Source organism: Oncorhynchus mykiss, chromosome 19 (genome assembly GCF_013265735.2).
Source record: "Oncorhynchus mykiss isolate Arlee chromosome 19, USDA_OmykA_1.1, whole genome shotgun sequence".
In the NCBI taxonomy this organism is placed as follows: domain Eukaryota; kingdom Metazoa; phylum Chordata; class Actinopteri; order Salmoniformes; family Salmonidae; genus Oncorhynchus; species Oncorhynchus mykiss.
The window spans coordinates 24203968-24231376 of record NC_048583.1 but is presented as its reverse complement, the minus strand read 5'-3'; the positions used below and the strand labels follow the sequence as shown (position 1 = coordinate 24231376).

The 27409-nt window shown below is 41.5% G+C and overlaps 2 protein-coding genes across 7 annotated transcripts in view; one reads left to right on the top strand and one right to left on the bottom strand.

The window, feature by feature from the left end:
• The window catches only part of txndc16 (thioredoxin domain containing 16), a 48969-nt gene extending 24416 nt beyond the window's left edge, over nucleotides 1-24553 (bottom strand). For 3 of the 6 annotated variants that reach the window (XM_036954475.1, XM_036954477.1, XM_021573690.2), the window contains exons 1-15: nucleotides 24019-24552; nucleotides 23304-23386; nucleotides 22733-22806; nucleotides 22487-22561; nucleotides 19159-19280; nucleotides 18731-18821; nucleotides 12672-12834; nucleotides 12359-12525; nucleotides 11732-11792; nucleotides 9445-9559; nucleotides 8945-9091; nucleotides 4697-4756; nucleotides 4082-4256; nucleotides 3181-3317; nucleotides 3011-3095 (exon numbers count right to left, since the gene is read on the bottom strand). In XM_036954475.1, coding sequence (XP_036810370.1) covers nucleotides 3011-3095; nucleotides 3181-3317; nucleotides 4082-4256; nucleotides 4697-4756; nucleotides 8945-9091; nucleotides 9445-9559; nucleotides 11732-11792; nucleotides 12359-12525; nucleotides 12672-12834; nucleotides 18731-18821; nucleotides 19159-19280; nucleotides 22487-22561; nucleotides 22733-22806; nucleotides 23304-23386; nucleotides 24019-24175 — 1712 coding nt within the window. In that variant the 5' untranslated portion in view covers nucleotides 24176-24552. Of the gene's footprint in view, nucleotides 1-3010; nucleotides 3096-3180; nucleotides 3318-4081; nucleotides 4257-4696; nucleotides 4757-8944; nucleotides 9092-9444; nucleotides 9560-11731; nucleotides 11793-12358; nucleotides 12526-12671; nucleotides 12835-18730; nucleotides 18822-19158; nucleotides 19281-22486; nucleotides 22562-22732; nucleotides 22807-23303; nucleotides 23387-24018 lie in introns of all 6 variants that reach the window. The other 3 variants (XM_021573688.2, XM_021573689.2, XM_036954476.1) reach the window with 3 other exon arrangements.
• A 201-nt stretch (nucleotides 24554-24754) lies between these two features.
• The window catches only part of gpr137c (G protein-coupled receptor 137c), a 30291-nt gene continuing 27636 nt past the window's right edge, over nucleotides 24755-27409 (top strand). The window contains exon 1 of the mRNA XM_021573687.2: nucleotides 24755-25606. Coding sequence (XP_021429362.1) covers nucleotides 25220-25606 — 387 coding nt within the window. The 5' untranslated portion in view covers nucleotides 24755-25219. The remainder of the gene's footprint in view (nucleotides 25607-27409) is intronic.

Genomic DNA, 27409 nt, shown 5'->3' with positions numbered 1-27409 from the left:
TCACAGGGTTACCTCCATCCCAAAGGCTTACCACTATCCTTGTGGTCATTGGTCAGTTCTCCATTGCCTTACCAAAGTTGCCCTCAGTGAAGGAGTCTTGAGACTACAGACTTTCTCAGGACATTGTCTCGGATCGTGGGCCCCAGTCCATCACACAGTATTGTAAAGCCTTCTGCTCCCTGTTGGGGGCGTCGGTGAGTCTCTCCTCAGGGTTCCACCCACAGTCGAATGGGCAAACAGAGCAGGCCAACCAGGAGCTGGAGAAGTTCCTGCCCTGTTTTGTTTCCACAAAGGCCAACAACTGGTGCAAGTTACTCGTCTGAGCCTAGTATGCTCACAACACATTGCTGAACTTGTCCAATGGACTGTCGCCGATTGAGTGTCAGTTCTGGTTTGCCCACCGTTTTCTGAACAAGATGCCGAAGAGGGGGTGTCATCATCCGAGGCGTTCATTCGAAGATGTCGCCTCACCTGGATCAGAAGGCGATCAACCTTTCTCCGATCATCTGCCCGACACCAACACGCAAACCGCCACCGAAGGCCTCCTCGGCTCCTCCGACCGGGTCAACGAGTGTGGCTGTCCACCGGTGATCTTCCCTTAAAAGTAGGACTCGGACCTCCCGGGTGGCGCAGTGGTCTAAGGCACTGCATCGCAGTGCTAGCTGTGACATCCTTGTCTCATCGCGCACTAGCGACTCCTGTGGCGGGCCGGGCGCAGTTTAAAAAATAATCCTGTGGCGGGCCGGGAGCAGTGCACACTGATCAGGTCGCTAGGTGTACGGTGTTTCCTCCGACACATTGGTGCAGCTGGCTTCCGGGTTGGATGCGCGCTGTGTTAAAGAAGCATGGCTGCCTGCTCGGGACATCCTGGATCTGGGACTCCAACCAACTATGTGGTAGTCGCTCTGGCTCCAAGGCTGGAGCCGCTCCTAGAAGGGGGAGGTACTGTCCTGTCATGGTTCCATCTGTCACCAGAGAGCGGCATAGACAGTCCTAGGCCCATTAACGACACTCAGGTGCGTCCTACTTAATCTTTATGATTTTCCTGTTAAAAAAGGTGTGTTTTTGGTTGTCCTTTGCTGAAGTTTGAATTATGTGCCGTGTGCGTTTGTCTCCTGAGTTTGAGACTTAGTGTTTGTTGTTTTCCCACTCTTCCCTCCGTTACAGTTTCTCAGTAACGTATTATGTTTATCCCTTACCACTGATTCCTCATCTGGTCTCTTCTCTGTACCTGGGTCCAAACTCACCATGTCAGAGAAAGATGTTGGCCTCGAGTAATTGTCTTTGGCCCCCTCCCAGTTAGAGGGAGTGATGAGCTCTACAGCAGAGTTTCACAACTCAATCGCTGGTTGAAAACGGTTTTCTGCCTCCTCCCAAAATATCGATGTTTTAGATACCTGTCCCCCTTTCTGAGACTCTCCCACAAACCAGACCAAGCCTGGCCTGCTGAAGAATGTCTGCCACTAGCAGTCAGTGTAGTAAGTTCAGCTTTCCCCCCTGAGACTGTCTGTGTCTCGATCTTGGTCAGGCAAAACATGGCAGTGTTCGCCTTAGCAATCTCAGTGGAATAAAGTCGTTCTCCATTACAGTCATTATTGAAAGAGATTGTGATAATATCTCAAAATAGGACTACTTAATGTTAGTTCCCTCACTTCCAAGGCAGTCAGTCAGTCAATTAACGAATTACTGATCATAACCTCGATGTGATTGGCATGACTGAAACATGGCTCAATCCTGATGATATTTACTGTGTTACATGAGGCCTCTCCTCCGTTTTACAATAGTGACCATACCACCCCCCCCCCCCCCTCGCATGACAGAAGAGTTGCTAAAATTAACGACAGCAAATTTCAATACGAAAAAAGGACTACATTTGTGTTTAGTAATGAAATCTATGCAGTTTACTCAATCACTTTTATAGCTACCGTTTACAGGCCTCCTGGGCCGTATACAGCTTATCTAACTTAGTTGTCTGAATTCCGATTGGACCTCTCAGTCATGGCAGATATTCACATTTTAGGTGACTTCAATATTCACATGGAAAAGTCCACAGACCCACTCCAAAAAGGCTTTCGAAGCAATCAGCGACTCAGTGGGTTTTGTCCAACATGTCTCCGAACCTACGCATTGCCACAGTCATATCCTAGATCTAGTTTTGTCCCATGGAATAAATAGTGGATCTAAAAGGTTTCCACAACCCTGGACTATCTATTGCTTGCAATCGCAACAAATAATCTGCTCAGACCCCAACCAAGGACTATTACTATTTAATGACCATATTAATTACTTTCAATGTACTGCTAATAACAAACTTTATTGTTAGTGCCAAGTGCAATATCAAAATCTTTAATATTTTGGCTGGTTGTAAAAGTAAACTAAGATCTAATCATTTTATTTGTTTACAGCCCATTGTGGTGAGTGACATTCATTAATGTGTCAACCTGACAAGATAACTCTTTAGGTCACAACTCAAATTAAATACGGCAAATGTTTAAATGGATGTTTAATGTCCCAGCGAAGAAAAAGCTGAAGAAAAGGGTAGGGCTTTGAGGAGTCTTTACCAGAGTGTGGAGAGTGAAGAAATAAGTCACGTATCTACATTGCCCAAGATGACCGCTGCTGACCAAACCAGTTTCCATCTCCTTCACCCCCACCTTCCTTATTTGTATCATTTCAAAACTCTTCTAATAAACATCCTCTATTAAAGAGGACAAACATTAGGTGTACAGATTTGTTGAATATGTGGTGTTACTGTTATTATAGAATTACAGGATATTCCAAAAGGCACACGTATTAAACTCCAATACATACATAAGCAAAATCCATGGAGAAAAAAAAAAATCCTAGGAGTATGATACACTTTGAGAAGACTGAAAAAAAGTCCCCACACACTTGGATAAATGAAATACTACTTTTAGTTCTTATGTTCCTGCACCTAAACTAGCATGTTGGGTATGATAGATTCCTCCAGTATGATACACACACATGATTTTTAAAATTAGCACTGTACCATATTTCTGCTTGTCTGTCAGCAAACAACCCGACCATCGTCTCTCCTCTGAGTGCTTTTGCTGCTTCCTTGAACACTGGCACACCTGAGAGACACACACACTATGAGACAGGAGAATTCCATTTTAATTCATGATTGTTATATATGTTAATGCCACACACATACGCTACCTGCGTCTGCTGTGGAGCTGAACAGGCCTAGTACTGTGACAGGGGCGATAGCTGCATGTCGCTGGTACAGGTCCCCCTCCAAGAATGATGTCACCTCATCAGGAGAGGACAGGAGGACAGGGGACACCAGACGACTCCTGGGTCACACACACCAAAAGAAAAACACAGACATGGTGATGTGAAGGCCCCATGGTTTGACGGTCTTATCACATGTACGCAACCGCGATCCCTTTCTCCCCCGCTCTTTCTAAGCTGTCTGACTAACACGCAAAAATGCTTTAAAATCTTTATGAAAGAAGACATGGCTGGGCACCCTTTAGAACAGTTTCCCCCCCAAAAAAATGTCACACACACACACACAACAAAGCACTCATCTTCCAGATGAGGAAAGAATGCACCCGTTTTAAGAACAAATGGATAAATGTGCAGAAAAGGGTGAAATTTGAGAAAGGTAGGTAACATGTAAACAAAGCATTAAGGTAACATGTAATAACACACTACCATGTCACTTTGTAATTATAATATGTAAATGAAGGCATTACGGTAACAAGTAAATTAAGCTAGAATTTTATTTATTTATTCTGAGCACCTTCAAAGTTCGACTGCCATTGTAACCTCACAGCAGCGATTCCCATCCTTTTTTCTCTCTACATAATGGCCTTTTAATAGAACATGTAAATGAAGGCATTACAGTAACATGCATGTAAATGAAGGAAGTTCTAGCTTTAGTTTTTTTGAGCCTTCCTTCGAGGGTAAACAATATATCTACTGTACACAACACATTTATAGCTGAACATTCTGCAACTTTGAACCCACCTGAACTGGCCCCATATATAGATGTCCATAAATGCAATAGAATATTCTATATGTTCTATTTTGCTTTAGTGGAGGTGTCACTCACAGCATGATGAACCTGTTCACGCTCTCAGTACCCAGCATGCCTTGGTAGGGCTGGCTAGGCTCCTGTGGGCGGTACAGACGGACGGTGGGAAAGGAGCGGATTTTCTGAGCGCTGCACACGTCAGTCCACTCCCCACAATCCAGCACAGCCAGCTCCACGTCGCTGACGTCAGCGTCTTATAGATACATCCGGATAGACAGGACACGTTAGATACATGCATAAAGATAACTGACACATTGATGTAAAATGGATAGGCTACATATACAGTTCACCGTCACATTCCTTAAGATGCCAAATAGATACAATCAACAGATCTGGATATCAAATACATAAAGATATACAGACAAATGGCATAAGTATCCGACAGTCAGGCATATTGATCTGACGGACCAGATGAAAATAGTTCTATTGACCGAGCCTAAATTGTCTTATCGACCACAAGGTCTTTGTAGGACTCGTCTTATTGACAGAGCCAAAAAAAAGGTCATATTGATTAACTGTAAAGATTATCAGGGAACTTACCTAACCCCTTTTGCTTCAAGTACAGTGATTTACAATAACATTGAAAGGAGAACTGCTGAATCAACCATTCAAATGCATGTCTTAATGCATTACCTTCTAGGGATTCTGACACCTCTATGTAGGACTGCATGAAAGCCATGGAGACAGCATCCCCTGGTGGAGAAAAATAGAACGACTTACATTTCAATACAGAAATGTAAAAGTAGTCAAATAAACATGTTATGGATTCCACATTATCTTAAATAACAGGACCGAGGGGTGTCTTTTACACTAGCCTGGGCACCTGTCATCATGCCAAACAAATGTTTGGTATGGCAAGGAGTTGACATGATAGCACAAACAAATCTGAAACCATGCTACTTGTACACTGATTGTCTTATACAGAACTGTGTGAGACTATCTTTGCCATGGCAATTCTGAATCATAAAATATATTTGAAAATGATAATCAAAGGAAAACTAGTAGAATGATTTGCACCCGTCTCGGTGGACTAATCCATTGAGGAGGCCACGGGGATAGCACAGTCCATTTTAAGACGTGATACTGAAGAGGTATATGGTTACATTAAGTAAAAAATAAAAATGGTGCAACACTAATAAATCTAATGTTATTCTATAACAAATGCGCTTTCTACCACGTTGGATATAGTCGCTGTCTGCGGTTCTGAAACAATCTTCAGAAGAATTGCCGCCTTTCCCTACGTTGCTATGTGCATAATAGCAAAATTAACCGGCATATTGAAATTGAGAACAATGCAGCAGAGGCAACAGCAGACGAGGAAACAGCCCTATTCGGATGGGATTAGTTTTTACTGGGGGTGGTCGGGTTATGCAATTATGTGCACAAGCACAAACCACCACATAGGTAATTCTAGTCCTATTCGCATATCCCATGTCAGTCATTTGTACATGGCAGGAGTAATAATTCCAGACGGTTTAGCGAGTTCAGTGTAGCCCTGTTATAGCCTGTACTTTATTTCAAATGTAATTATCACTATTTACATTCTACCCCTCCTCAGCCTATGCTGTTGGCCAGCTCGAGTTTGAGAATGAGAGCAATACTGGGAGGTACAAGCTCAGAAACATAGCCATGGTCCGCTGGCATAGCCAACACCTGTCTGAGCAAGGTTATTATAGTTTTGGGATTTTATATTAGTTTTAATTTCTACAAAAAAATGTTTAATTCAGTGTTAGACAGGTTGTGCTCATTTTTATTTAGTTACATAAAACTATTTCTACACATACAGTGCATTCGGAAAGTATTCAAACCCTTAGACTTTTTCCACTGTTACGCAACAGCCTTATTCTAAGATTTATTAAATGAATGTTTCCTCAATCTACACACAAAACCGCATAATGACAAACTGAAAACATTTTGGCAAATTTATTACAAATTTAAAAAAAGAAAAATTACATTTACATAAGTATTCAGACCCTTTAGCACAGATTACAGCCTGGATGGTGCCAGGTTTCCTCCAGACGTGAAGCTTGGTATTCAAACCAAAGAGTTCAATCTTGGTTTCATCAGACCAGAGAATTGTTTCTCATGGTCTGAGAGTCCTTAGGTGCCTTTTACTGAGGAGTGGCTTCCGTCTGGCCACTCTACCATAAAGGCCTGATTGGTGAAGTGCTGCAGAGACGGGAGAACCTTCCAGAAGGATGACCATCTCCACAGAGGAACTCTGGAGCTCTGTCAGAGTGACCATTGGGTTCTGGGTTCTTGGTCACCTCCCTGACAAAGGCCCTTCTCCCCCCTGATTTCTCGGTTTGTCGAGGCAGCTAGTTCTAGGAAGTTTCTTGGTGGTTCCAAACTTAATCCGTTTAACAATGGAGGCCACTGTTCTTGGGGACCTTTAAAGCTACAGAATTTTTTTGGAACCTTTCCCCAGATCTGTGCACAACCACTCCTTCGACCTCATGGCTTGGTTTTAGCTCTGACGTGCAGGGTCAACTGTGGGACCTTAGATAAACAGCTGTGTGCCTTTCCAAATCATTACCACAGGTGGACTCCAATCAAGTTATCAAAACATCTCAAGGATGATCAATGGATAAAGGATGCACCAGAGCTCAATTTCAAGTCTCATAGCAAAGGGTCTGAATACTTATGTAAATAAAAGGTATGTTAAAATTATAAATTTGCTAACATTTCGCTTTGTTATTATGGGGTAGTGTGTGGATGAGGTAAAAAAAAAAAAAAAAAGTTAATCAATTTCAGAATAAGGCTGTAACGTTAGAGGAGCTATTTGGGATGTATAGTTTATTTAACTAGGCAAGTCAGTTAAGAACAAATTCTTATTTATAATGACTGCCTACCAAAAGGCCTTCTGCTGGGACAGGGGCTGGGATGAAAAATAAAAATAGGGCAAAAACACACATCATGACGAGAGAGACAACACTACATAAAGAGACCTAAGACATGGTAGCAACACAAAACATGGTAAACATTATTGGACACAGATAACAGCACAATGGGCAAGAAGGTAGAGACAACAATACATCACACAATGCAACCACGGTCAGTATGAGTGTCCATGATTGAGTCTTTGAATAAAGAGATCTAGGCAGAGTTCCTCCGTCCAGTGTCTGTGTTCCTTTTGCCCATCTTAATCTTTTTTTTACATTTATTTTTGTATTTATACATTTTTTAAATTATTATTTTAAAATCAGCCAGTCGGAGATATGGCTTTTTCTTTGCAACTCTGCCTAGAAGGCCAGCATCCCGGAGTTGCCTCTTCACTGTTGACGTTGAGACTGGTGTTTTGCAGGTACCATTTAATGAAGTTGTCAGTTGAGGACTTGTGAGGCATCAGTTTCTCAAACTAGACACTAATTAACTTGTCCCCTTGCTCAGTTGTGCACCGGGGCCTCCCACTCCTCTTTCTATTCTGGTTAGAGCTAGATTGCGCTGTTCTGTGAAGGGAGTAGTACACAGCGTTGTACCAGATCTTCAGTTTCTTGGCAATTTCTCGCATGGAATAGCCTTCATTTCTCAAAACAAGAATAGACTGACGAGTTTCAGAAGAAAGTTATTTGTTTCTCCAACACCTTCGTGGGAATTTGTGTTATAACGATGCACAGTAAGTGTATATTTTGAATTTGTAAAATCATTTTTGGGGTGCTAGGAATGTAGAATTTCTGATGTTCCAAAACCTTATTGCATGCGGTGGTTATTAACGTGTAGACAGAGTGTCGGTACAGTTGCGGACATTGCCCCCGCTGTGGTCAATTGTTCAAATGAGAGCATTATGGCTGTATGGCCTTCGGGTTCAAGAGCTAAAGATGAAATTATAAAAGTCAATCTCAATGTGACTTGGAATTAAAAAGGGAATAGAGCAAAGACTGGTGCAAAATATATGGAAGGAAGGAAACGCTCACACCCATGTTTAAACCAGTTGTGGAAAAAGTACCCAATTATCATTCTATAGTAAAAGTAATAGAGAATGACAGAAGTAATCTTTACTTTTACTATAGAGTACATTTAAAACCAAGTGCTTTTAGACTTTTACTCAAGTAGTATTTTATTGGGTGACTTTAACTTAATAGAGAATGACAGAAGTAATCTTTAAGTTAAAGTCACCCAATAAAAAACTACTTGAGTAAAAGTCTAAAAGCACTTGGTTTTAAATGTACTTGAGAAAATCCTTTCACATTCCTTATATTAAGCAAACCAGACAGCACAGTTTATTTTATTTTTTATGTACGGATAGCCAGGGGCACACGCCAACACTCAGACATCATTTACAAAACAAAGCATGTGTTTAGTGAGTCTGCCAGATCGGAGGCAGTAGGATTGACCAGGAATGTTCTCTAGGTAAGTGTAAGTGTGTAAGTGTAAGTGTAAGTGTGAATTGGACCATTTTACTGTCCTGCTGTTCATTCAAAGTGTACTTTTGGTTTTCAGGGGAAATGTATAGTAAAAAGTAAAGTTTTCCTTTAGGAATGTAGTGGAATAAAAGTTGTCAAAAATATGAAATAGTAAAATAAGGTACAGAACCCCAAAAAACAACTTAAGTAATACTTTAAATTATTTTTACACCCCTGGTTTAAACCAATCCAATGCTTTAACTTTAGTAGTACGTGTAAGAATCAAGTTGGCCACCAAGATAGGCCTTTTTTAAACATCGACAAATATCCTGGCCACATTTACACGTCAGATTCCATAGTTTAAGTTGTCCATTTTATAATACAAATAAATCATATTTTAAGTGTCGTTAAATGTGCGTGCACGCGCACACACATTTTAATTCTAGCCTCATTTCATCCTGTGGCCACAGGTGATAAATAAAATAACAGATTACACATTAAAACCTCATACAGAACGATATAAAAGCAACATGCTCACATTTCACGTAAAACAGCACCACCGTGTAGTCACTCTCTGCCACTGTGCTGTGGAACGTGTCAGCAGTGAGTTCTGTGACAGCATCCATGTCCAGACTCTGGCCCCTGTCTCTGTACACAGACTCCGCCACCTCATCATCAAGCACATCTAGTGACAAAGAAGCAGTCAACCAATTGTACAGTGGGAGCAGAGTGCTATAAACATTTAATTTAATGCACACTCCTAAACAACCCACTTCTATCTACACACCTGCCTAGGGAGGGGCTAGACACATTTCTACAATGCCCCTTCTAATTTAATATAACGAAAAGTGTTTAGGGTTAATGAAAAATTGTAGAGCGCAGAGAAATGAAAGTGAAATTTAAAAATGTTTAGTGTCACCATTTCAATTCTGTGATCTGGTTTCTTGTTGGCATTACAATACATGTACAATTTATTAATGATGTTGACCTGAAACAAGGAAAAGGAAATAATATATCTACAACAAGACCCCTTCTTACCAAGAGTGGCCCAATTATCATCGTCCTCTTCCTCCTCCTCCGGAGTGCTCTCATCTCTGAACAGGTCGATAACCTCCTCTAGATTGTTCAGAATCAGGTACTTGACCTCTGAACCCTGACAAACACAGCATTTTGTTAGTGTCTAAGTGTGTGTATGTAACTTTTGAGCTGTGGAAAGAATTTCTCCTTGAAAGACAAACACCAATCAATATACTTCTGTTGAAAATGAGGACATTTTGATTGTACACTACAATGGTAATAAACAGGACTTCTTTATACCACATACAGTGAGCGCCAAAATTATTGGGAGAGTAGGCAGGTTTTCATGGACGGAGATTAATTTGTCAAAAGCATTTGTCATAAACATTTCGACATGTGGAATGGAAACGGCAGATAGCAGACATTTTCTAAAGCTCGACAACATTTTTATCCATTCGACGGGTGGATTTTTATTTTTTGTCAAACTTTCTTTGCGACAAATGATAGAAAGTGTTTCTCAAATAAATGATGGTTGCTGAATGCTTTTGAAGGTACGCAGAGCACTGCACATTTAATTCTAAATGCCTAGTGTACTTATTTTTATATATATAAATAAAAAGAAGAAGTCGTCCTTGTTTTGGCATCTGATTGTAGTTTTGGAGATATTCTGACCACAAGACCCAACTCTATATATTATTATATATATATATTTTTTTTTTGCAGGACAAGGACAGTGGCCCAAAAATCTCCAAAGTATCACAGCTGGAGAATTGCAGACCTTAGTTGGGTCTTGTGGTCAGAATATCTCCAAAACTACAATCAGATGCCACCTACATAACCACAAGTTGTTTGGGAGGGTTGCCACAAAAAAGCCTTTGCGGTCATCAAACAAACTGAACTTGTTAGGACACATGGTGTCATGGACTCCAAGTACCAGCAGATATTAAAATAAAACCTGACAGCCTCTGCTAGGAAGCTTAAACTGGGTCGTGGTTGGATCTTCCAGCAGGACAATGATCCAAAGCACACCTCAAAAACAGTTCACTGACGATAGAATCAAGGTTTTGCCATGGCCATCTGAGTCCCCTGACCTAAACTCCATAGTAAACCTGTGGGATGAGCTGAAGAGACTCCACAAGCATAGACCTCAGATCTGAAGAGATTCTGTATGGAGGAATGGTCTCAGATCCCTTGCCATGTGTTCTCCAACCTCAACGCATTTAAGAGAAGTTTCATAGCTGTTCTTGGCAAAATGAGGTAGCACAAAGTATTAAATGAAGGGGTGCCAATAATTGGGGCGCACATATTTGTTTATGATAACAATTTTCTTTCAATTATTTTACTTAAAAAAAAGTTAGATTTGTGTGAATATTTTGAATAAAAGACCAAGAGGATAAACAATAGACTTTTTTTCAGAGCCCGTTTTGCTGGGTGCCAATTAGTGGAGGGCCCTGTAAATAATGTATTGTGCAATTTGAGTCACTTATTTTAAATAAGAATAGAATACATTTCTAAACACTACATGAATGTGGATGCTAAATTGATTACAGAACCCTGAATGAATAGTGAATAACGATGGGTAAGAAAATTAGACGCACAAATATCATACCTCCAAGACATCTCACCATTACAATAACAGGAGAGGTTAGCATTTTTGGGGGGAATGATATTTGTGCGTCCATAGCTTTCGCACTCATCATTATTCACAATTCATTCAGGATTATCCGTAATCATGGGAGCATCCACATTAATGAAGCAGTGTTTAGAAACATTCTATTCTTATTTACAACAAAAGTGAATCCAATGACAACACAATTTACCATTAATTTCTACTGGGCACAAAATAATCTGAAAAACAACCAAAACACACAGTAAGTGCATCCAACAAGTTTGTAGAGTCACAACCTTGATGTAGTCATTGCATGCTAGGAATATGGGACCAAATACAACACTTTTTGTTATTTTAATACACATAAGTGAATTTGGTCCCATGAAATGGGGTAGACTATGTATAAAAAGTGCTGGAATTTCTAAAACGGTTCACCCGATATGATGAAAATCCCCTCAAATTAAAGCGGACAGTCTGCACTTCTACCTCATTGTCATTGTATCATAATTGTATAATTCCAAAATGCTGGATGGAGTACAGAGCCAAAACAACAAAAAGTGTCACTGTCCCAATACTTTTGGAGCTCACTGTAACTAAGCATGGTGGTATAGCCATCACAAATAATATTTTGTTGGGAGAAATGGATTGCTTTCTATAAAGCAATTTATGTAACTTGCAAAATAATAAAAAGGGTCTCACCTCTCCTGGTAGTCTGTAAGCAGCATTGTATTCCAGTGGGATTTTTACATCAGGACTCTCTCTGCCACAGATCAGAAAGAATAGTCAATTTACTCTTAGCTTGTGTTGTTGGAATAGATTACATGTTAATTCAATGGTCATGTCAAGTACATCTGAAAGGATTGAATAGGTACACACAATACAGGGTGGGGGTCCAGTGCCAAGCTCATCAGAACTACTACCATTTTGCTCACTCTACAAATCCTTTCAGATCTTTATGAGTGCATAGAGGGTGCTAAAGATCATGGACCAAGCCATGTTGCAATAGGTAGGAACTACCAACCCATGATGACTATAACCAGGGTAATGTTAAATTAGGTAACACTGAAGCAAAACGTTTCAAAATCCCCCGTTTAAAAAGGGAATGACGTCGCACTAGATAAGCGAGTCTGCTAAATTACTAAAATGTAAAACATACAAAAGAACACAAAAACAAGCATTTCTTATAAGACACACACAGATAGTACCCCTACTACCAACCTGTTTAACTCAATTTCAGACTGTTTTCTTCCATTTCATAACAAATTAACACATCCCAACAAAAGGTAGGATGAGCCAGTGTTGTCATGGCCCTTCGCTGGTACTGACCTGTGGATGAGCACCAGGCCCACCTGGCCTCTCAGCCTCCAGGCTAGAGTTTGGGCAGTGACCCGGTCAAGGGCCACCGTGTGGGGCTGAGAGAAGAGGAAGAGCAGGGGCACCTGGAGGTGGCTGTGGACCATGTTCACCTCTGAGGGCTCCACTGAGGCCTCACTCTGATAGGGAGAGAAATTGTATAAACTTTTTTCATCACAGACATGAACAATAACAACAAAAAGATGGAGAAAAATCACTAGAGTTCCACCAACTAGAGTTCCACCACCACCAGCCTGATTTGAGACTGGGCAACCTGGCTTCTCACCACCAGTGGGGCTTCCATCAGCTGGAGGAAGGTGTAGATGTGGAGGGTGGTGAGGGCTCTCCTTAGGGCCGTGTGTGGACAGGGGTCTGAGTGCTGGGATTGGGATGCACCCTTACAGTGCAGGAACCATAGACCTGCTGTCAGAGATGAAATATCATCCACCCTGCAATGTAGCACAAGAGGAAGATGACACCAATAATCATAATATGCCAAATTGTAAATTGTTCTTTTTTGTGTGATCTGAAAGAAAGATAAGTGTAAGCAATATTGGAATAAGTATATTTAGGCTATCAAAGTCTCAGGTATCCAAACTTTCAGATATACACAAAATGTCTAGGGGTCATTTGGGAGTTCAGCAAAAGTCTAAGCTATAGATATATATAAAGAGGATTCTAGTTACCTTGTCATGGTGCAGACCCATTTGGTTATACATTCCATGCATACCAAACGGGCATCTACGTATATCATCCAGGACTAGACATCTGACTTTCACATTTCATACAGAAGAGGGAATGATATTTCAATAGCATATTATTTTATACACCGTATCATCACGGTCATGTTCAGTAGAGAGAAAACTGTTTGAAACAAGAGTGAAAGGGGATGTACATCCTGTATTTGACCAATATTTCTCTTTTTCGTTAGACTTGGGTGGTATCTAGATTTTCATACCGACCTTGTTCCATCCCAGGATATTTGGTAATACAGACACTGAACACAAGGGGCACTATTTTCAAACCCCACTGAGGCTCTGTAATCTGAAGGTTAGCAATGCTAACAAGTATACGTAAATGCCCATAGCTAAATGCTACTGAGCGCATTGCGAGCATCTTATTCAGTCTGAAACTACACGGCTCAAAAAAAATAAAGGGAACACTTAAACAACACAATGTAACTCCAAGTCAATCACACTTCTGTGAAATCAAACTGTCCACTTAGGAAGCAACACTGATTGACAATAAATGTCACATGCTGTTGTGCAAATGGAATAGACAACAGGTGGAAATTATTGGCAATTAGCAAGACACCCCCAATAAAGGAGTGGTTCTGCAGGTGGGGACCACAGACCACTTCTCAGTTCCTATGCTTCCTGGCTGATGTTTTGGTCAATTTTGAATGCTGGCGGTGCTTTCACTCTAGTGGTAGCATGAGACGGAGTCTACAACCCACACAAGTGGCTCAGGTAGTGCAGCTCATCCAGGATGGCACATCAATGCGAGCTGTGGCAAGAAGGTTTGCTGTGTCTGTCAGCGTAGTGTCCAGAGCATGGAGGCGCTACCAGGAGACAGGCCAGTACATCAGGAGACATGGAGGAGGCCGTAGGAGGGCAACAACCCAGCAGCAGGACCGCTACCTCTGCCTTTGTGCAAGGAGCCCTGCAAAATGACCTCCAGCAGGCCACAAATGTGCATGTGTCTGCTCAAACGGTCAGAAACAGACTCCATGAGGATGGTATGAGGGCCTGACGTCCACAGGTGGGGGTTGTGCTTACAGCCAAACATCGTGCAGGACGTTTTTCATTTGCCAGAGAACACCAATATTGGCAAATTCGCCACTGGCGCCCTGTGCTCTTCACAGATGAAAGCAGGTTCACACTGAGCACGTGACAGACGTGACAGCCTGGAGACGCCGTGGAGAACATTCTGCTGCCTGCAACATCCTCCAGCATGACCGGTTTGGCGGTGGGTCAGTCATGGTGTGGGGTGGCATTTCTTTGGGGGGCCGCACAGCCCTCCATGTGCTCGCCAGAGGTAGCCTGACTGCCATTAGGTATCGAGATGAGATCCTCAGACCCCTTGTGAGACCATATGCTGGTGCGGTTGGGTTCTTCCTAATGCAAGACAATGCTAGACCTCATGTGGCTGTAGTGTGTCAGCAGTTCCTGCAAGAGGAAGGCATTGATGCTATGGACTGGCCCGCCCGTTCCCCAGACCTGAATCCAATTGAGCACATCTGGGACATTATGTCTCACTCCATCCACCAACACCACAGACTGTCCAGGAGTTGGCGGATTATTTAGTCCAGGTCTGGGAGGAGATCCCTCAGGAGACCATCCGCCACCTCATCAGGAGCATGCCCAGGTGTTGTAGGGAGGTCATACAGGCACGTGGAGGCCACACACACTACTGAGCCTCATTTTGTTTTAAGGACATTACATCAAAGTTGGATCAGCCTGTAGTGTGGTTTTCCACTTCAATTTTCAGTGTGACTCCAAATCCAGACCTACATGGGTTGATCAATTTGATTTCCATTGATAATTTGTGTGATTTTGTTGTCAGCACATTCAACTATGTAAAGAAAAAAGTATTTCATAAGAATATTTCATTTATTCAGATCTAGGATGTGTTATTTTAGCATTCCCTTTATTTTTTTGAGCAGTGTATTTGCAGGTTAGACATCCCAGCTCATCAAGTCATACAAGTAACAAAAAAACACTACTCATAAAAGCAAGGCTCTTGACCCATGAGTGGGTTCTCCGCTGTTACTAAGCAAAGCTTGATTTTGAAAGAAGCTAACCAGCTAAATAATGTAACTACTAAGTCAGCAAACCAAATGCTCAACAGCAGAGCATTTAGCAGATTTCAGACAGTCAACCCTTGTAGTTACAAGATATCTAGTTGGCAAACAGTTGTGAATTATAGACTGTAACTATATACAATGGTTGCTCCACTAAAAGTTTTGCAATTATGCTGCGGGATTTAGAGGTAATTTGTGGTTTAGTACTTTACCCTGCGTCACCACTTCATTGCTCCAGACCAGCGCAAGGGGGAGTTGGACCGAAAAGTATAATCAGTGCTCTTACTGTGTCTGACAATGAATGGGCGACTGATAATTGTGCACAATTTCAGAATTACTTACCGGTACTAAAATTGTTGTTACTAAGGTTATTTCACTCTTAAACCCACTCCCGACCAGTCACATTGTAACAGTGTCTGAGTGGCGCAACGTTCTAAGACACTGCATACCGTGCAACCTGTGCATACCCGTGCCAGCCTTAACTTTATCCTCACTCAATTTACGTTATTTGAAAATGAAAACTCTAAAATATTGTAATTTTTTTAAACAAAGCGATTATTATAAAAGCCCATTGGATATTCTCACAGATATATTAATAACCCTGTTATTAGCAGGACAATATATATTGGTTATGGATCCCGAGTGGGGCACAATGGGATTGCCTTGCAGTTCTCCAACTGTATCCACTGAAAGCGCGCAAGGTTCGAGGCACGAGGGCAGGGGACACGGGACGAGCAGCAGAGCTGCGCACAGAAGACCGACCTAGCCCACAGGGAAGGGAGGAGTGGACCCCCACCCCGGGTAGCACAGAGTAACAGGTTGACTACACCGCTCGCATCACAAAATACATTTTGAAATCTATATTATTCAATTATTGCACCCACACTGCTTGCGCGAGCCAACAAGCATCTGCGTTGAAGAGTTAAAATAGAAGTTAGTTCTATTTCTGACGCAGATCGCACTGCAATTACTGCCTCTCCCATTTCCTCATAGGGTTATAGAAGCAGGTACCCACGTGCCTCCTCATTGGTTATACCCACATGGGTGACTGAAAGACAAAATAGGTCAGTGGCGGTTACCTAATTTATGAAAGTTGCCAATCGCAATATAAAGTCAAGAGAAGAAAAAGCCTGGAAGGAGGAGAGATGACTAGAAACGGTTCGGTTGACCGTTTTATGTGTGGATTAATTGGTGGAGTAGAGGACCTTGTGCATTTCAGGTAAAATATCAACTCAATATTTGTCCTGGGATATAAACTAGCTAGCAATAGAAGCTAGCTAAATAGGACAATTTAGCTAGCAAGTGCAAGCTAGCTCGCTTGCCATAAATGTTTAATGCTTTTCGACCTGTCCCCAAATTAATATAATTGGTTCAGAGTTTGTTTTGATATTTTAACATTTGTGTTGCGATCTCGTTTGTTGTGGGGGGACAAAATACAGTTATGCACGATGGCGCATGCGTACAGTTGGTTTGAGTTCCGTGCAACACTTTAAGGGACATTGCACTAATAATGGCGCTGACTAAACATTCCCCCTGTTCTGTTCTTAGTGCCAGTCTGCACGTTCAAACTAAAACAACGTAGATCAATTAGATTTTTCACTGAATCTCTTTTTGGGTATTGATTAGACTACAATTATACAGTAAAAATGTTATGGTCTTAGTGTAACCTTTATTTTTTACCTTTATTTAACTAGGCAAGTCAGTTAAAGAACAAATTCTTATTTTCAATGACGGCCTAGGAATAGTGGGTTAACTGCCTGTTCAGGGGCAGAACGACAGATTTGTACCTTGTCAGCTCGGGGATTTGAACTTGCAACCTTCCAGTAACTAGTCCAACGCTCTAACCACTAGGCTACCCTGCCGCCCCATTTAACTAGTCTAGTAAGAACAAATTCTTACTTACAAGGACAGCCTACTCCTTCCTCCCTGTCGGGGAATTGAACCCCGGTCTCCCACGTGCCCAGTATGGGGATTCTTTAGCTAAATACATCTGCGTGAATGTGCCTTTGGCATGCTGCAAGGAGGCATGAGGACTGCAGATGTGGCCAGGGCAATAAATTGCCATGTCTGTACTGCGAGACGTCGAAGACAGCGCTACAGGGAGACAGGACGGACAGCTGATTGTCCTCACAGTGGCAGACCACGTGTAACAACACCTACACAGGATCAATACATTCGAACTTCACACCTGCAGGGCAGGTACAGGATGGTAACAACAACTGCCAGAGTTACACCAGGAATGTACAATCCCTCCATCAGTGCTCAGATAGCCCAGCCTCTCTCACCCGATTATGGACAGAGGGCTTGTAGGCCTGCTGTGAGGCAGGTCCTCACCAGACATCACCGGCAACAACGTCACCTATGGGCACAAACCCACCGTCGCTGGACCAGACAGGACTGGCAAAAAGTGCTCTCCACTGACAAGTTGTTTTTTTCTCACCAGGGATGATGGTCGGATTTGCATTTATCAACAAAGGAATGAGCGTTACACCGAGGCCTGTACTCTGGAGCAGGATCGATTTGGAGGTGGAGGGTCCGTCATGGTCTGGGGCGGTGTGTCATGGCATCATCGGACTGAGCTTGTTGTCATTGCTGGCAATCAACGCTGTGCGTTACAGGGAAGACATCCTCCTCCCTCATGTGGTACCCTTCCTGCAGGCTCATCCTGACATGACCCTCCAGCATGACAATGCCACCAGGCATACTGCTTGTTCTGTGTGTGATTTCCTGCAAGACAGGAATGTCAGTGTTCTGCCATGGCCAGTGAAGAGTCCAGATCTCAATCCCATTGAGCACATCTGGGACCTGTTGGATCAGAGGGTGAGGGCTAGGGACATTCCCCCCCAGAAGCATCCGGGAACTTGCAGGTGACTTGGTGGAAGAGTGGGGTAACATCTCAATGCAAGAACTGGCAAATCTGGGAGGAGGAGGAGTGCAGTACTTAATGCAGCTGGTGGCCACACCAGATACTGACTTATTTTTTATTTTGAGCCCCCCCTTTGTTCAAGGACATATTATTCCATTTCTGTTAGTCACATGTCTATGTTACTTGTTCGGTTTGTCTCAGTTGTTGAATCTCGTTATGTTCATACAAATATTTACACGTGCAGTTTGCTGAAAATAAACACAGTTGACAGTGAGAGGACGTTTCTTTTTTGCTGAGTTTAAGTAGAACTACCTAGCACCCACAATAGGAGGAGTGACGCTTGTATAGTATAAACGGACAGTAAGTGACTCAGGTCTCGTCATTGTGTGCTTGTAAACAAACACCACGTGACTGGGAATTACCGGTGAGCGTCATAATGAAAAAATATATTTTAAAAAACTGCAAGAGTTGACTGCAGGTGTTCACTTAAAAATATTCCCATTCATAAAAACACTTTTCCAAATAATACACGGTCTACTGCACAAACCTATTTTCCTTTGAAAATTGTTTTGCCACGCTGTACCCTACTGAACACAACCCAGCTTTATCTTGTGACTGGGGAGAGATGGCCTCTCCCTGGGGTTCCCGAGGGGGCTATGGATGGAAGAACACTGACCCCATGTTCGTCAGCACTGGGCCTCCTGTGGTCAGCACAAACTGGTACTTGACTCCGTACACAAATGCTGTCTCCATCAACGCTCTGTGCTCTGGATAGAATGACAAGGACGTGAAGGTTACACCGAATGACAAAACTCAGAAGTTGGTACAAAGTGTTAGGCTGTACTAAAATGGAACCAAGGGGTTGAATAGCAAAATAATTTTCTATAGCTTTGGATATAAAGACATGTATGATATGAAAACTACTTTCATCCTTGGCAACAAGTCAATAGTCAAATGGATTTCTCTTAAATCTAAAAACCCAGGCTGGGTGAAAGCAATATGCCCTCTGAGATGAGGAAACCTCAGACTAATTGAGATGCACCTCTTGTGGTTTCCTTCCTTATTATTAACATTTTAAAGGTAGTGTGGGAGACTGGACCTTACCTGGTAAGCCCAAGACCTGGACATGGCCTAGCACAATATCAGCCTTGCCTTTAGCTGCCCTCTCCACTGACTGTAGCTCAGCAATTGTATGGACGTACCTCACCTCGTCAAAAAGCACAGTGCTGAGGGAGGGACAGGTCACATACATACCATTACATATATATGGCCATTCAATAAATTAATTCCCTCGCCTAAGCAGGTTACGGTAGACAACTGAGTGAAATGCATTCGTACATGTTCATGTTCCATTGTGCAACAGTATTCAAGATTTACTCAACTCTACAATAGTTCAAATTAATTTTAAAAAGTCCTTTCATACAGTGCTTTCAAAGGGTATTATTTATTGACTTTACGTCACAAAATAGCACAATCAATAATAGAGGCTCTGCAAGCAAAGTGTGTGGGAGTATCTATTCATTATGTACACACAAATGAAAAATGGTATGTCATTTGTCAATGTACTCTATATCGTACATGTTGAATTAAAGAGCAACTGGCCCTAAAAACCAACTTATAATATAATGGGCCTCATATACATATATATATATAAAAAACAGCCTATGAGTCAGAAGCATTTATTATACTGTCAAATTTTTATTTATTTTTTTACCCCTTTTTCTCCCCAATTTCGTGGTATCCAATTGTTGTAGTAGCTACTATCTTGTCTCATCGCTACAACTCCCGTACGGGCTCGGGAGAGACCAAGGTTGAAAGTCATGCGTCCTCCGATACACAACCCAACCTAGCCGCACTGCTTCTTAACACAGCGCGCATCCAACCCGGAAGCCAGCCGCACCGATGTGCCGGAGGAAACACCGTGCACCTGGCAAACTTGGCTAGCGCGCACTGCGCCCGGCCCGCCACAGGAGTCGCTGGTGCGCGATGAGACAAAGACATCCCTACCGACCAAGCCCTCCCTAACCCGGACGACGCTAGGCCAATTGTGCGTCGCCCCATGGACCTCCCGGTCGCGGCCGGTTACGACAGAGCCTGGACGCGAACCCAGAGTCTCTGATGGCACAGCTGGCGCTGCAGTACAGCGCCCTTAAAACCTCTTAGAGCTCGGGACTATTTTTTCAACATTTTGTTAAAAATCGCGCAAAATTTCAAAGTCCTGCTACTCATGCCAGGAATATAGTATATGCATATGATTAGTATGTGTGGATAGAAAACACTGAAGTTTCTAAAACTGGTTAAATCATGTCTGTGACTATAACAGAACATGAACAGCAAGCGAAATCCCAAGAAAAACCTGGTCACAAAAAAAAAAAGTATTCATCCGCCAGTCTCTGAATTGTCTATGGCAAGAGAAAATAAATGGCGATCAGTTGACAGTTCCTACAGCTTCCACACGATGTCACCAGTACTGTCAATTTCATGGGATTTAATCCTTGGTGGAATGAGAAATAGGCCCTTCCTGTCATCCAGTATACAGGTAGAGGCTTATGGGAGAGAGACAATGGACGATGATTTCAAGAGTAGCTGCTATTGAATACAGATCGCCCCGTGATCAATTTGATCGATTATTAATGTTTACAAATACCTAAAGTTGGGTTACAAAAGTAGTTTGAAGTGTTTTGTCAAAGTTTATAGGCAACTTTTTTAATTTAAAAAAATGACGTTGCGTTTTGGAATGGTGCTTTTCCATGGATCAGACGGGCTATATCAATGGACATTTTGGGTATACATGGACGGATTTAATCAGAAAAAAATACCCAATTGTGATGTTTATGGGACATATAGGAGTGCCAACAAAGAAGCTTGTCAAAGGTAATGAATGTTTTATATTTTATTTCTGCGTTTTGTGTAGCGCCAGCTACGCTAATTATTTTGTTTACGTCTCCTTCAGGTATTTCAGGGTGTTGCATGCTATCAGATAATAGCTTCTCATGCTTTCGCCGAAAAGCATTTTAAAAATCTGACATGTTGGCTAGATTCACAACGAGTGTAGCTTTAATTCAGTACCCTGCATGTGTGTTTTAATGAAAGTTTGAGTTTTATCGAATACTATTAGCATTTGGCATTGCGCACTTCCATTTCCTGTTGACTAGGTGGGACGCTAGCGTCTCACATGGCTCTAAGAGGTTTAAATTAACCACTGCGCCACCCGGGAGGCCTTATACTGTCAAAATTTACTACAAAGTGTAAATAGGTTAATATTGGTCATAAAGTCAGTCTCGTCCAAAACAGTTGTGAGAATTGTGGTCGTGACTGCATCACAACGTAAATGAAGGTTGGGTTTGTTTCAATCCTGCCCACAGCTGTCAGCACAGAAGTAAACATCAATTCAGATGACCCAATCATAATGTGTTTGGTAAATTTGGGTTGCCTTTGGTTAATGAACCAAATCTAAAACAAGGCCAAATACAGAAGTGCAGTCACCCTTTAAAGTGACCGGTCATTTCTTGATACACTAATTTTATTTATTAAACTTCGGGTTTACTGCCTTGTTCAGGGGCAGAACTACAAGATTTTTAACTTGTCAGCTCAGGGATTCCATCTAACAACCTTTTGGTTACTGGCCCAACACTCTAACCACTAGTTTACCTGCCACCCCGGGTCTGTCAAAGCCTCTTCCTAACAGTGAGGCTACAGCGCTTCTGCTGAAGCGAGAAACTGCCTAAAGCCAAGCTCAAAGTATGGATTAGCTCAAATAACCCATCAGTTGTCTGCATTATTTGTTAATTGGAGACACCATCTACAAAGACACTGACTCGGCAGGCACCGACTGACTGAGTTGCAAGAGTTCCAAAGGTGAGAGTTATACATCGATTGACCCCTAGGTCAGCTACTGTACTCCCAGCTCAAGGTAGAAGTCGCCCCTAACCACAGATCTAGGATCAGATTACCCTACCCTTAAAGGGCCAACCTGCAGTTGAAACAAAGCGTTATCCCCGTCACTTTTTCAGTAAAAAGCTGAGGGATGGGTCTGGAGAAATGTAGTCACTGAAATTCCTAGTCATGATATGACAATTATTGTTTTAACCATATTTTGAAGCTATACAGTATTTTTAAATTTGATTTACTTTGTTTACAAACATTGGAATAGAAGCTTATTTTGAGTCGTATGGATACGACAGTTAAACTAAGCTCATGAGGCATTTAAGTCATAAATAAGTCATAAATATATAAATATATAATAAATAAGTCATATTCTTCAAGAATATAAGAATCAAATGGGTACATGCTGTATCATAAATGTTTACAAATGTCAAAAAAATGGATGTAGCACGCAACTGCTGATTGCCCCTTCAACCACTACAGAGGTTATACAATATCTAACCCTGTATCAGTGTTTAGGGGAAATGTTAACAAACTCTTTACTCACAAGAGAACGTGAGCCACTATGGCGTTCACATCGAAGACGGTGTCTGTGTCGAAACTCTTCAGGACATTGCCACCCCTGCAAGACAAATAATATAATAGTTATGTTCATTTTTGTCAGAAACATCTGTTCATCTTAAACCATAAGATGCATTCTAAAATTACATTGTATTAGGTGTAATATGCATGTACTGTTAGCACAATATTGAATCAAGCTCCTTAAGATCCACAATGGATATACAATACACACCTGAACAAATAAACTTTTTTCATCAGCTTCTCTCCAGTGCAGTACTTTGCTATGTGTTCATTAGTACAATTTACCTGCAAACAAGCATAGACAATGAAAACAATTCATTCTAAACAGATGTTTGTTTACTTTGCTCTTCACATAAGTGAACTTGTAGTGCAAAGTTTATCAAAAAGTGGACAAAGAGAATACCTGAAGTCCGGGTCTCTCTAACAGGAGGCCTTTGGCAGCCAGCAATGCATACTACAGCCGACAACAATACAGTCCTTTCAAAAACCCATACCATTTCTTATAGTAACAATAAGCCAGTGAGGATTTGTCTTACTTGTGGAATGAACAAAAGTTGCTCCAATTTGCAAGTAGAATCAACAACATGCTGTGTTCTCAAACAATCCAGTACTCCAGTGATGTCAAAATAAAACTTTATAAGACAGATATGAAAATATATCTAAATACCGCTACAACCTCCCAAGGTTCCCAACAATATCTAATTTCTCCTTGTGCAACATTGACTCAGCAAAAGCCAGTGGTGCTTGGAGTAAATCAAGGGATAAAGATTTGTGTTGGTTACCTTAGCAACTGAAATACCGTAATCTTCTAGAACATCTGCAGACTTCTCCAGCTGTTCAATGAAGAGACCTATAGTTGGATTGACTTGTAATTAAAAAGAAAAATAAATTGAATTATAGTCTATGGGGTTAGAAGGCACCAACGTTAATAGTAAACAATTGTGTGAAATACATTATTCAACTGCACTGCAAAAAGGCAAACATACTGTAATGAAACAAGGAAATAGCACGAGGTAACTAGCGAGCAGTGAACCCAATGACAAATGCCCTAACCAATAGCCACAACCCCAATTAGGATATAATCCCCATTATTAACTAGGGTCATTACAATACAATTTAGTATTTTATTAACCCATACCTAGGTAGGCTCATTACAATCTCAGAGTGAGTTAACCCTATTAGAGCAGTGGCTAGCGAGTTTGCCTGCAGGCTGAGAGACCCTGGTTTGAGACACGCAAGTGCAAGTGTGTTGCACTATCGAGGGCCTCAAGGGTTCCATTCAACTCCTGACACCAATTTAGCAAATGGTGCTAGTGCAACACCCCTTGCAAGTCTTGAACCAGGGCCTTCCAGACACTTTGGGGAGATTAATGTCCCTACCTGAGCAAGGGTCGTGAACTGCAATTGTTAGAGTATTCGGTGCAATATGTCCACCAGCAAGTCTACAGGGCTTCTTGGGGGGGCTCATATTTTTGCTCACCTGTTAATGTCACTTACCTTGTTTTCCAAAGTATATAAAATACATCTTTCCTGATTGCATTTTCTCGAAAAAATGGGCAGCTGTGTGCTCAATGAGTTTTGAGGCATTTCCAGTGGTGCATTGTTCACTTTTTGAGCAGAGCAAAAGTATGATGACACATATGAACCATGCCATGGTCGATGAAGGATCGAACCTAACAGTTCAATTGAACCGACAAAATCTAGTAGAAATGAATGGAATAAGTTACATTCGACGATGCAAGCTGGCTAGGTCTGTTATGGCATAACGCGTTGGCTACGTTATTCAGCTAACGTTACCTAGCTAAAGTAGCCAGACAAGGGCCATTTAAATTCCATGACCACGATATGGGCACTCTTAATACATTGCAGAAGCATTTTCTATAACTAGCTTTTACACAACTTACACGACCTGGTAACGAGCAGTTTTTTTTCCCACTTCAATTATGTAGCTAAACTACCCAAATGAAAGAGGGATGCTAGAACATTTTTGCTGTTTCATCTTCCTGTGTCCCACCTAACTAACCAATCAGAGTGATGGATTTTTAAAAGCAGTTGACAGCCAATCGAAAATTAAGGGGCCTGCGCCTTCAGAGCTGACATCATTGCAAGCCAATCACAAAGAAGGATTCTGGAGGTTGGGTACCATACTGACCAATGTTGAAATAGTGGGTGGAGAGAAAACTCTGCAAGGCGATACGGACTGAAAAGGACACCATTGTGGTTCTAAAGCGAGGCATTTCATTGATTTCAACACAATGTGTGATGGAAAGGGAGCCAAGATGGCGTTGGAAGAGAGCTAGTTCAAGGCTGCAGCTTATTGGTCAGTAGGCGGGATCTAAACTGCAGCTTCACTCAGCTGATCTCTCCCTACTTCACGTCCCCTTTTTTTCCTGAGTTGTTTTTTTGCACAGATGAGCTGCTTTGCAGAGACTGGAGGGTTTTCTTGTTTGTCTGTTTTATACCTATAGCTGTTAAGTCATCCGTTCTGTCGTTAACCCTCGGATTTATGTCGGTAGGTGGTTGGTTAGTTAGTTAGTGTAGTATTATTAAGCTCGTGCATTTGTTTTTGAGTGGACATCAAAAAATAAATTATACAAAATTCGTGGGAAATACATCAAAAACTGGATCTTCTACTATATTAGAATAAAACATTAGATATGCTTATTTAAGTCGTTGTTGTTACGCTTATCCGTTCGCTATGTTGTTGAAAGAAAACCAGGTCAGCTTAAGTGTTTTCACGTCTGTAACGGACTCAAGTGATGAACCGATTCGAGCTGCGGTTCCTCCATCTGTGGAGCTCGGACTCACCATTGTTTATACCATCCTATATTCGCTACTTTTTGTGTTTGTTTACTTGCAACTTTGGCTCATTTTGCGTTATGGACACAAGCGCTTCAGCTACCAGAGTGTCTTTCTTTTTCTCTGTTTGCTGTGGTCAGCGCTAAGGACTACATTATTTTCATTCTACTTCAAGAACGTTGTCCAAGCAAACCAGTTGCAGCCTTTGCCTTACTGGCTGTTGTACTGTTTTCCAGTATGCCTCCAATTTTTCACTCTGTGTCTGCTCAATCTTTATTTTGCACAGGTAAGTGGATGTTGATACATTTTCTGATGTTGCAATGTCATGTTTTTCATGTACACACAATCTGTCATACGTCATCTTTATTATAGGCCTATCAACTAAACATGTTTATCATGTTTTTTTTGTACGTGTAATTTATCATGCTTACATTTATGAGTAAAGAGTGTGTCTCCAGACAATATGCCTATAGGGCCATTTCCATGTAAAAGGACCCATGAGCACCAACATGTAAAGTTCACAAGCGCATGACAAATTGGGTGTCAAATGAAAGCTGAGTCTGTATTTTTGAGAAATTAAGGCAAATATACATTTTTCAACTGTTTTCCATCCCAACAAATACAAATAACAAACGGTTTTGAATTCTTGTCAGACAGATGGAAAAGGAGTCTTGTAAAAAAAAATACCACAACAAATTTTAAAAGATATTAGAAATACATCAATACATATCTTGAAGATATTGTCTCATTTGTCTCATTTATCTCCCTCATGAGGAGGGAGGATAATGAAAGTTCACAGAAGTAAAGGTAGACCTATCAATCAGTTCTAGTGTTTTTACTAATATCGACTTTGTTTATTAATTATTAAGTGATTAAAATCGGTAACAAAATTTCAGAAAAATTGCTAGCTACAATGGGAAATCATAGAAGTCACAAGCCATAGTTGGGCCATCTCCTTTCCACTGGCATAGTACTGTCATGTTCAGCTGATAACTGTTTTCTTTCTCTTTCTGTCATCTGATGGTCAAAGCAAGAGTGTGAACAGTCTAGACAGCCCCTCTCTCTAATTAATGCCATCTCTCCCAGCTCTTACTAACACCTTTTTATTTTTTTTGTTTCACCTTTATTTAACCAGGTAGGCCAGTTGAGAACAAGTTCTCATTTACAACTGCGACCTGGCCAAGATAAAGCAAAGCAGTGTGACAAAAACAACAACACAGAGTTACACATAAACAAACGTACAGTCAATAGCACAATAGAAAATAAAAATAGAAAAATCTATGTACAGTGTGTGCAAATGTAGAACAGTTAGGAGGTAAGCACCTACCCATGAGATCCCTCTCTTTCCATTTACTGTAAGCAGCATCCTCACCCACTGAGCACCGACCAACACCGGATATCCATATATTTTGAAAAGTTGTTGAAATTTGGTCAGTCCGCCCTGGCCTTGATTCCAACAGTAAAGTACAGTAGAGTAGAGCAGAGCGCAGTACAGCACATTACAGAAAAGTATAGTTCAGTACTGTACTGTAAAGAAAAGTAGAATATACTTCAGTACAGTACTGTAGTGTAGAATAGAGTGGAGATCAGTACAGTAGAGTTGAGTATACTATAATGTACTGTAATTAACTATACTTTACTTGACCTTCCTGTACTGAACCTTACTGTGCTGTACTCTACTCTACTGAGCTCTGCTGTGCTGTACTTTTTTAGTGGTGGAGCTCATTAAAATAATAGAAAGTGTGTAGAATAATACCCAAATATACAAAGGAGTATATTGCATATTTCTACCTTTGTCTACCTATTTAGGATACATCACTATCAACTGGAAAAATAGTCTCAAAACTAACCTATAGTCATTTGCAGGAAAATCCAGTTCAAAAGAGTAGATCTCCTTTGCAGACTAAAACCAACCCTGCTATCATGACTATTCACCTGGTTCCCACAGCCTCAAAACCTAGCTTCCAATCAGCTCTTCTTCACACTGTAGGCTACAGCAGTCACTCTCATGCACCCTTTCTCTTGTCTTTGTTCCACTGTGTACTGACTCACTGCGCACAGCAGCAACAACAACCCTCAAACCTGTAAG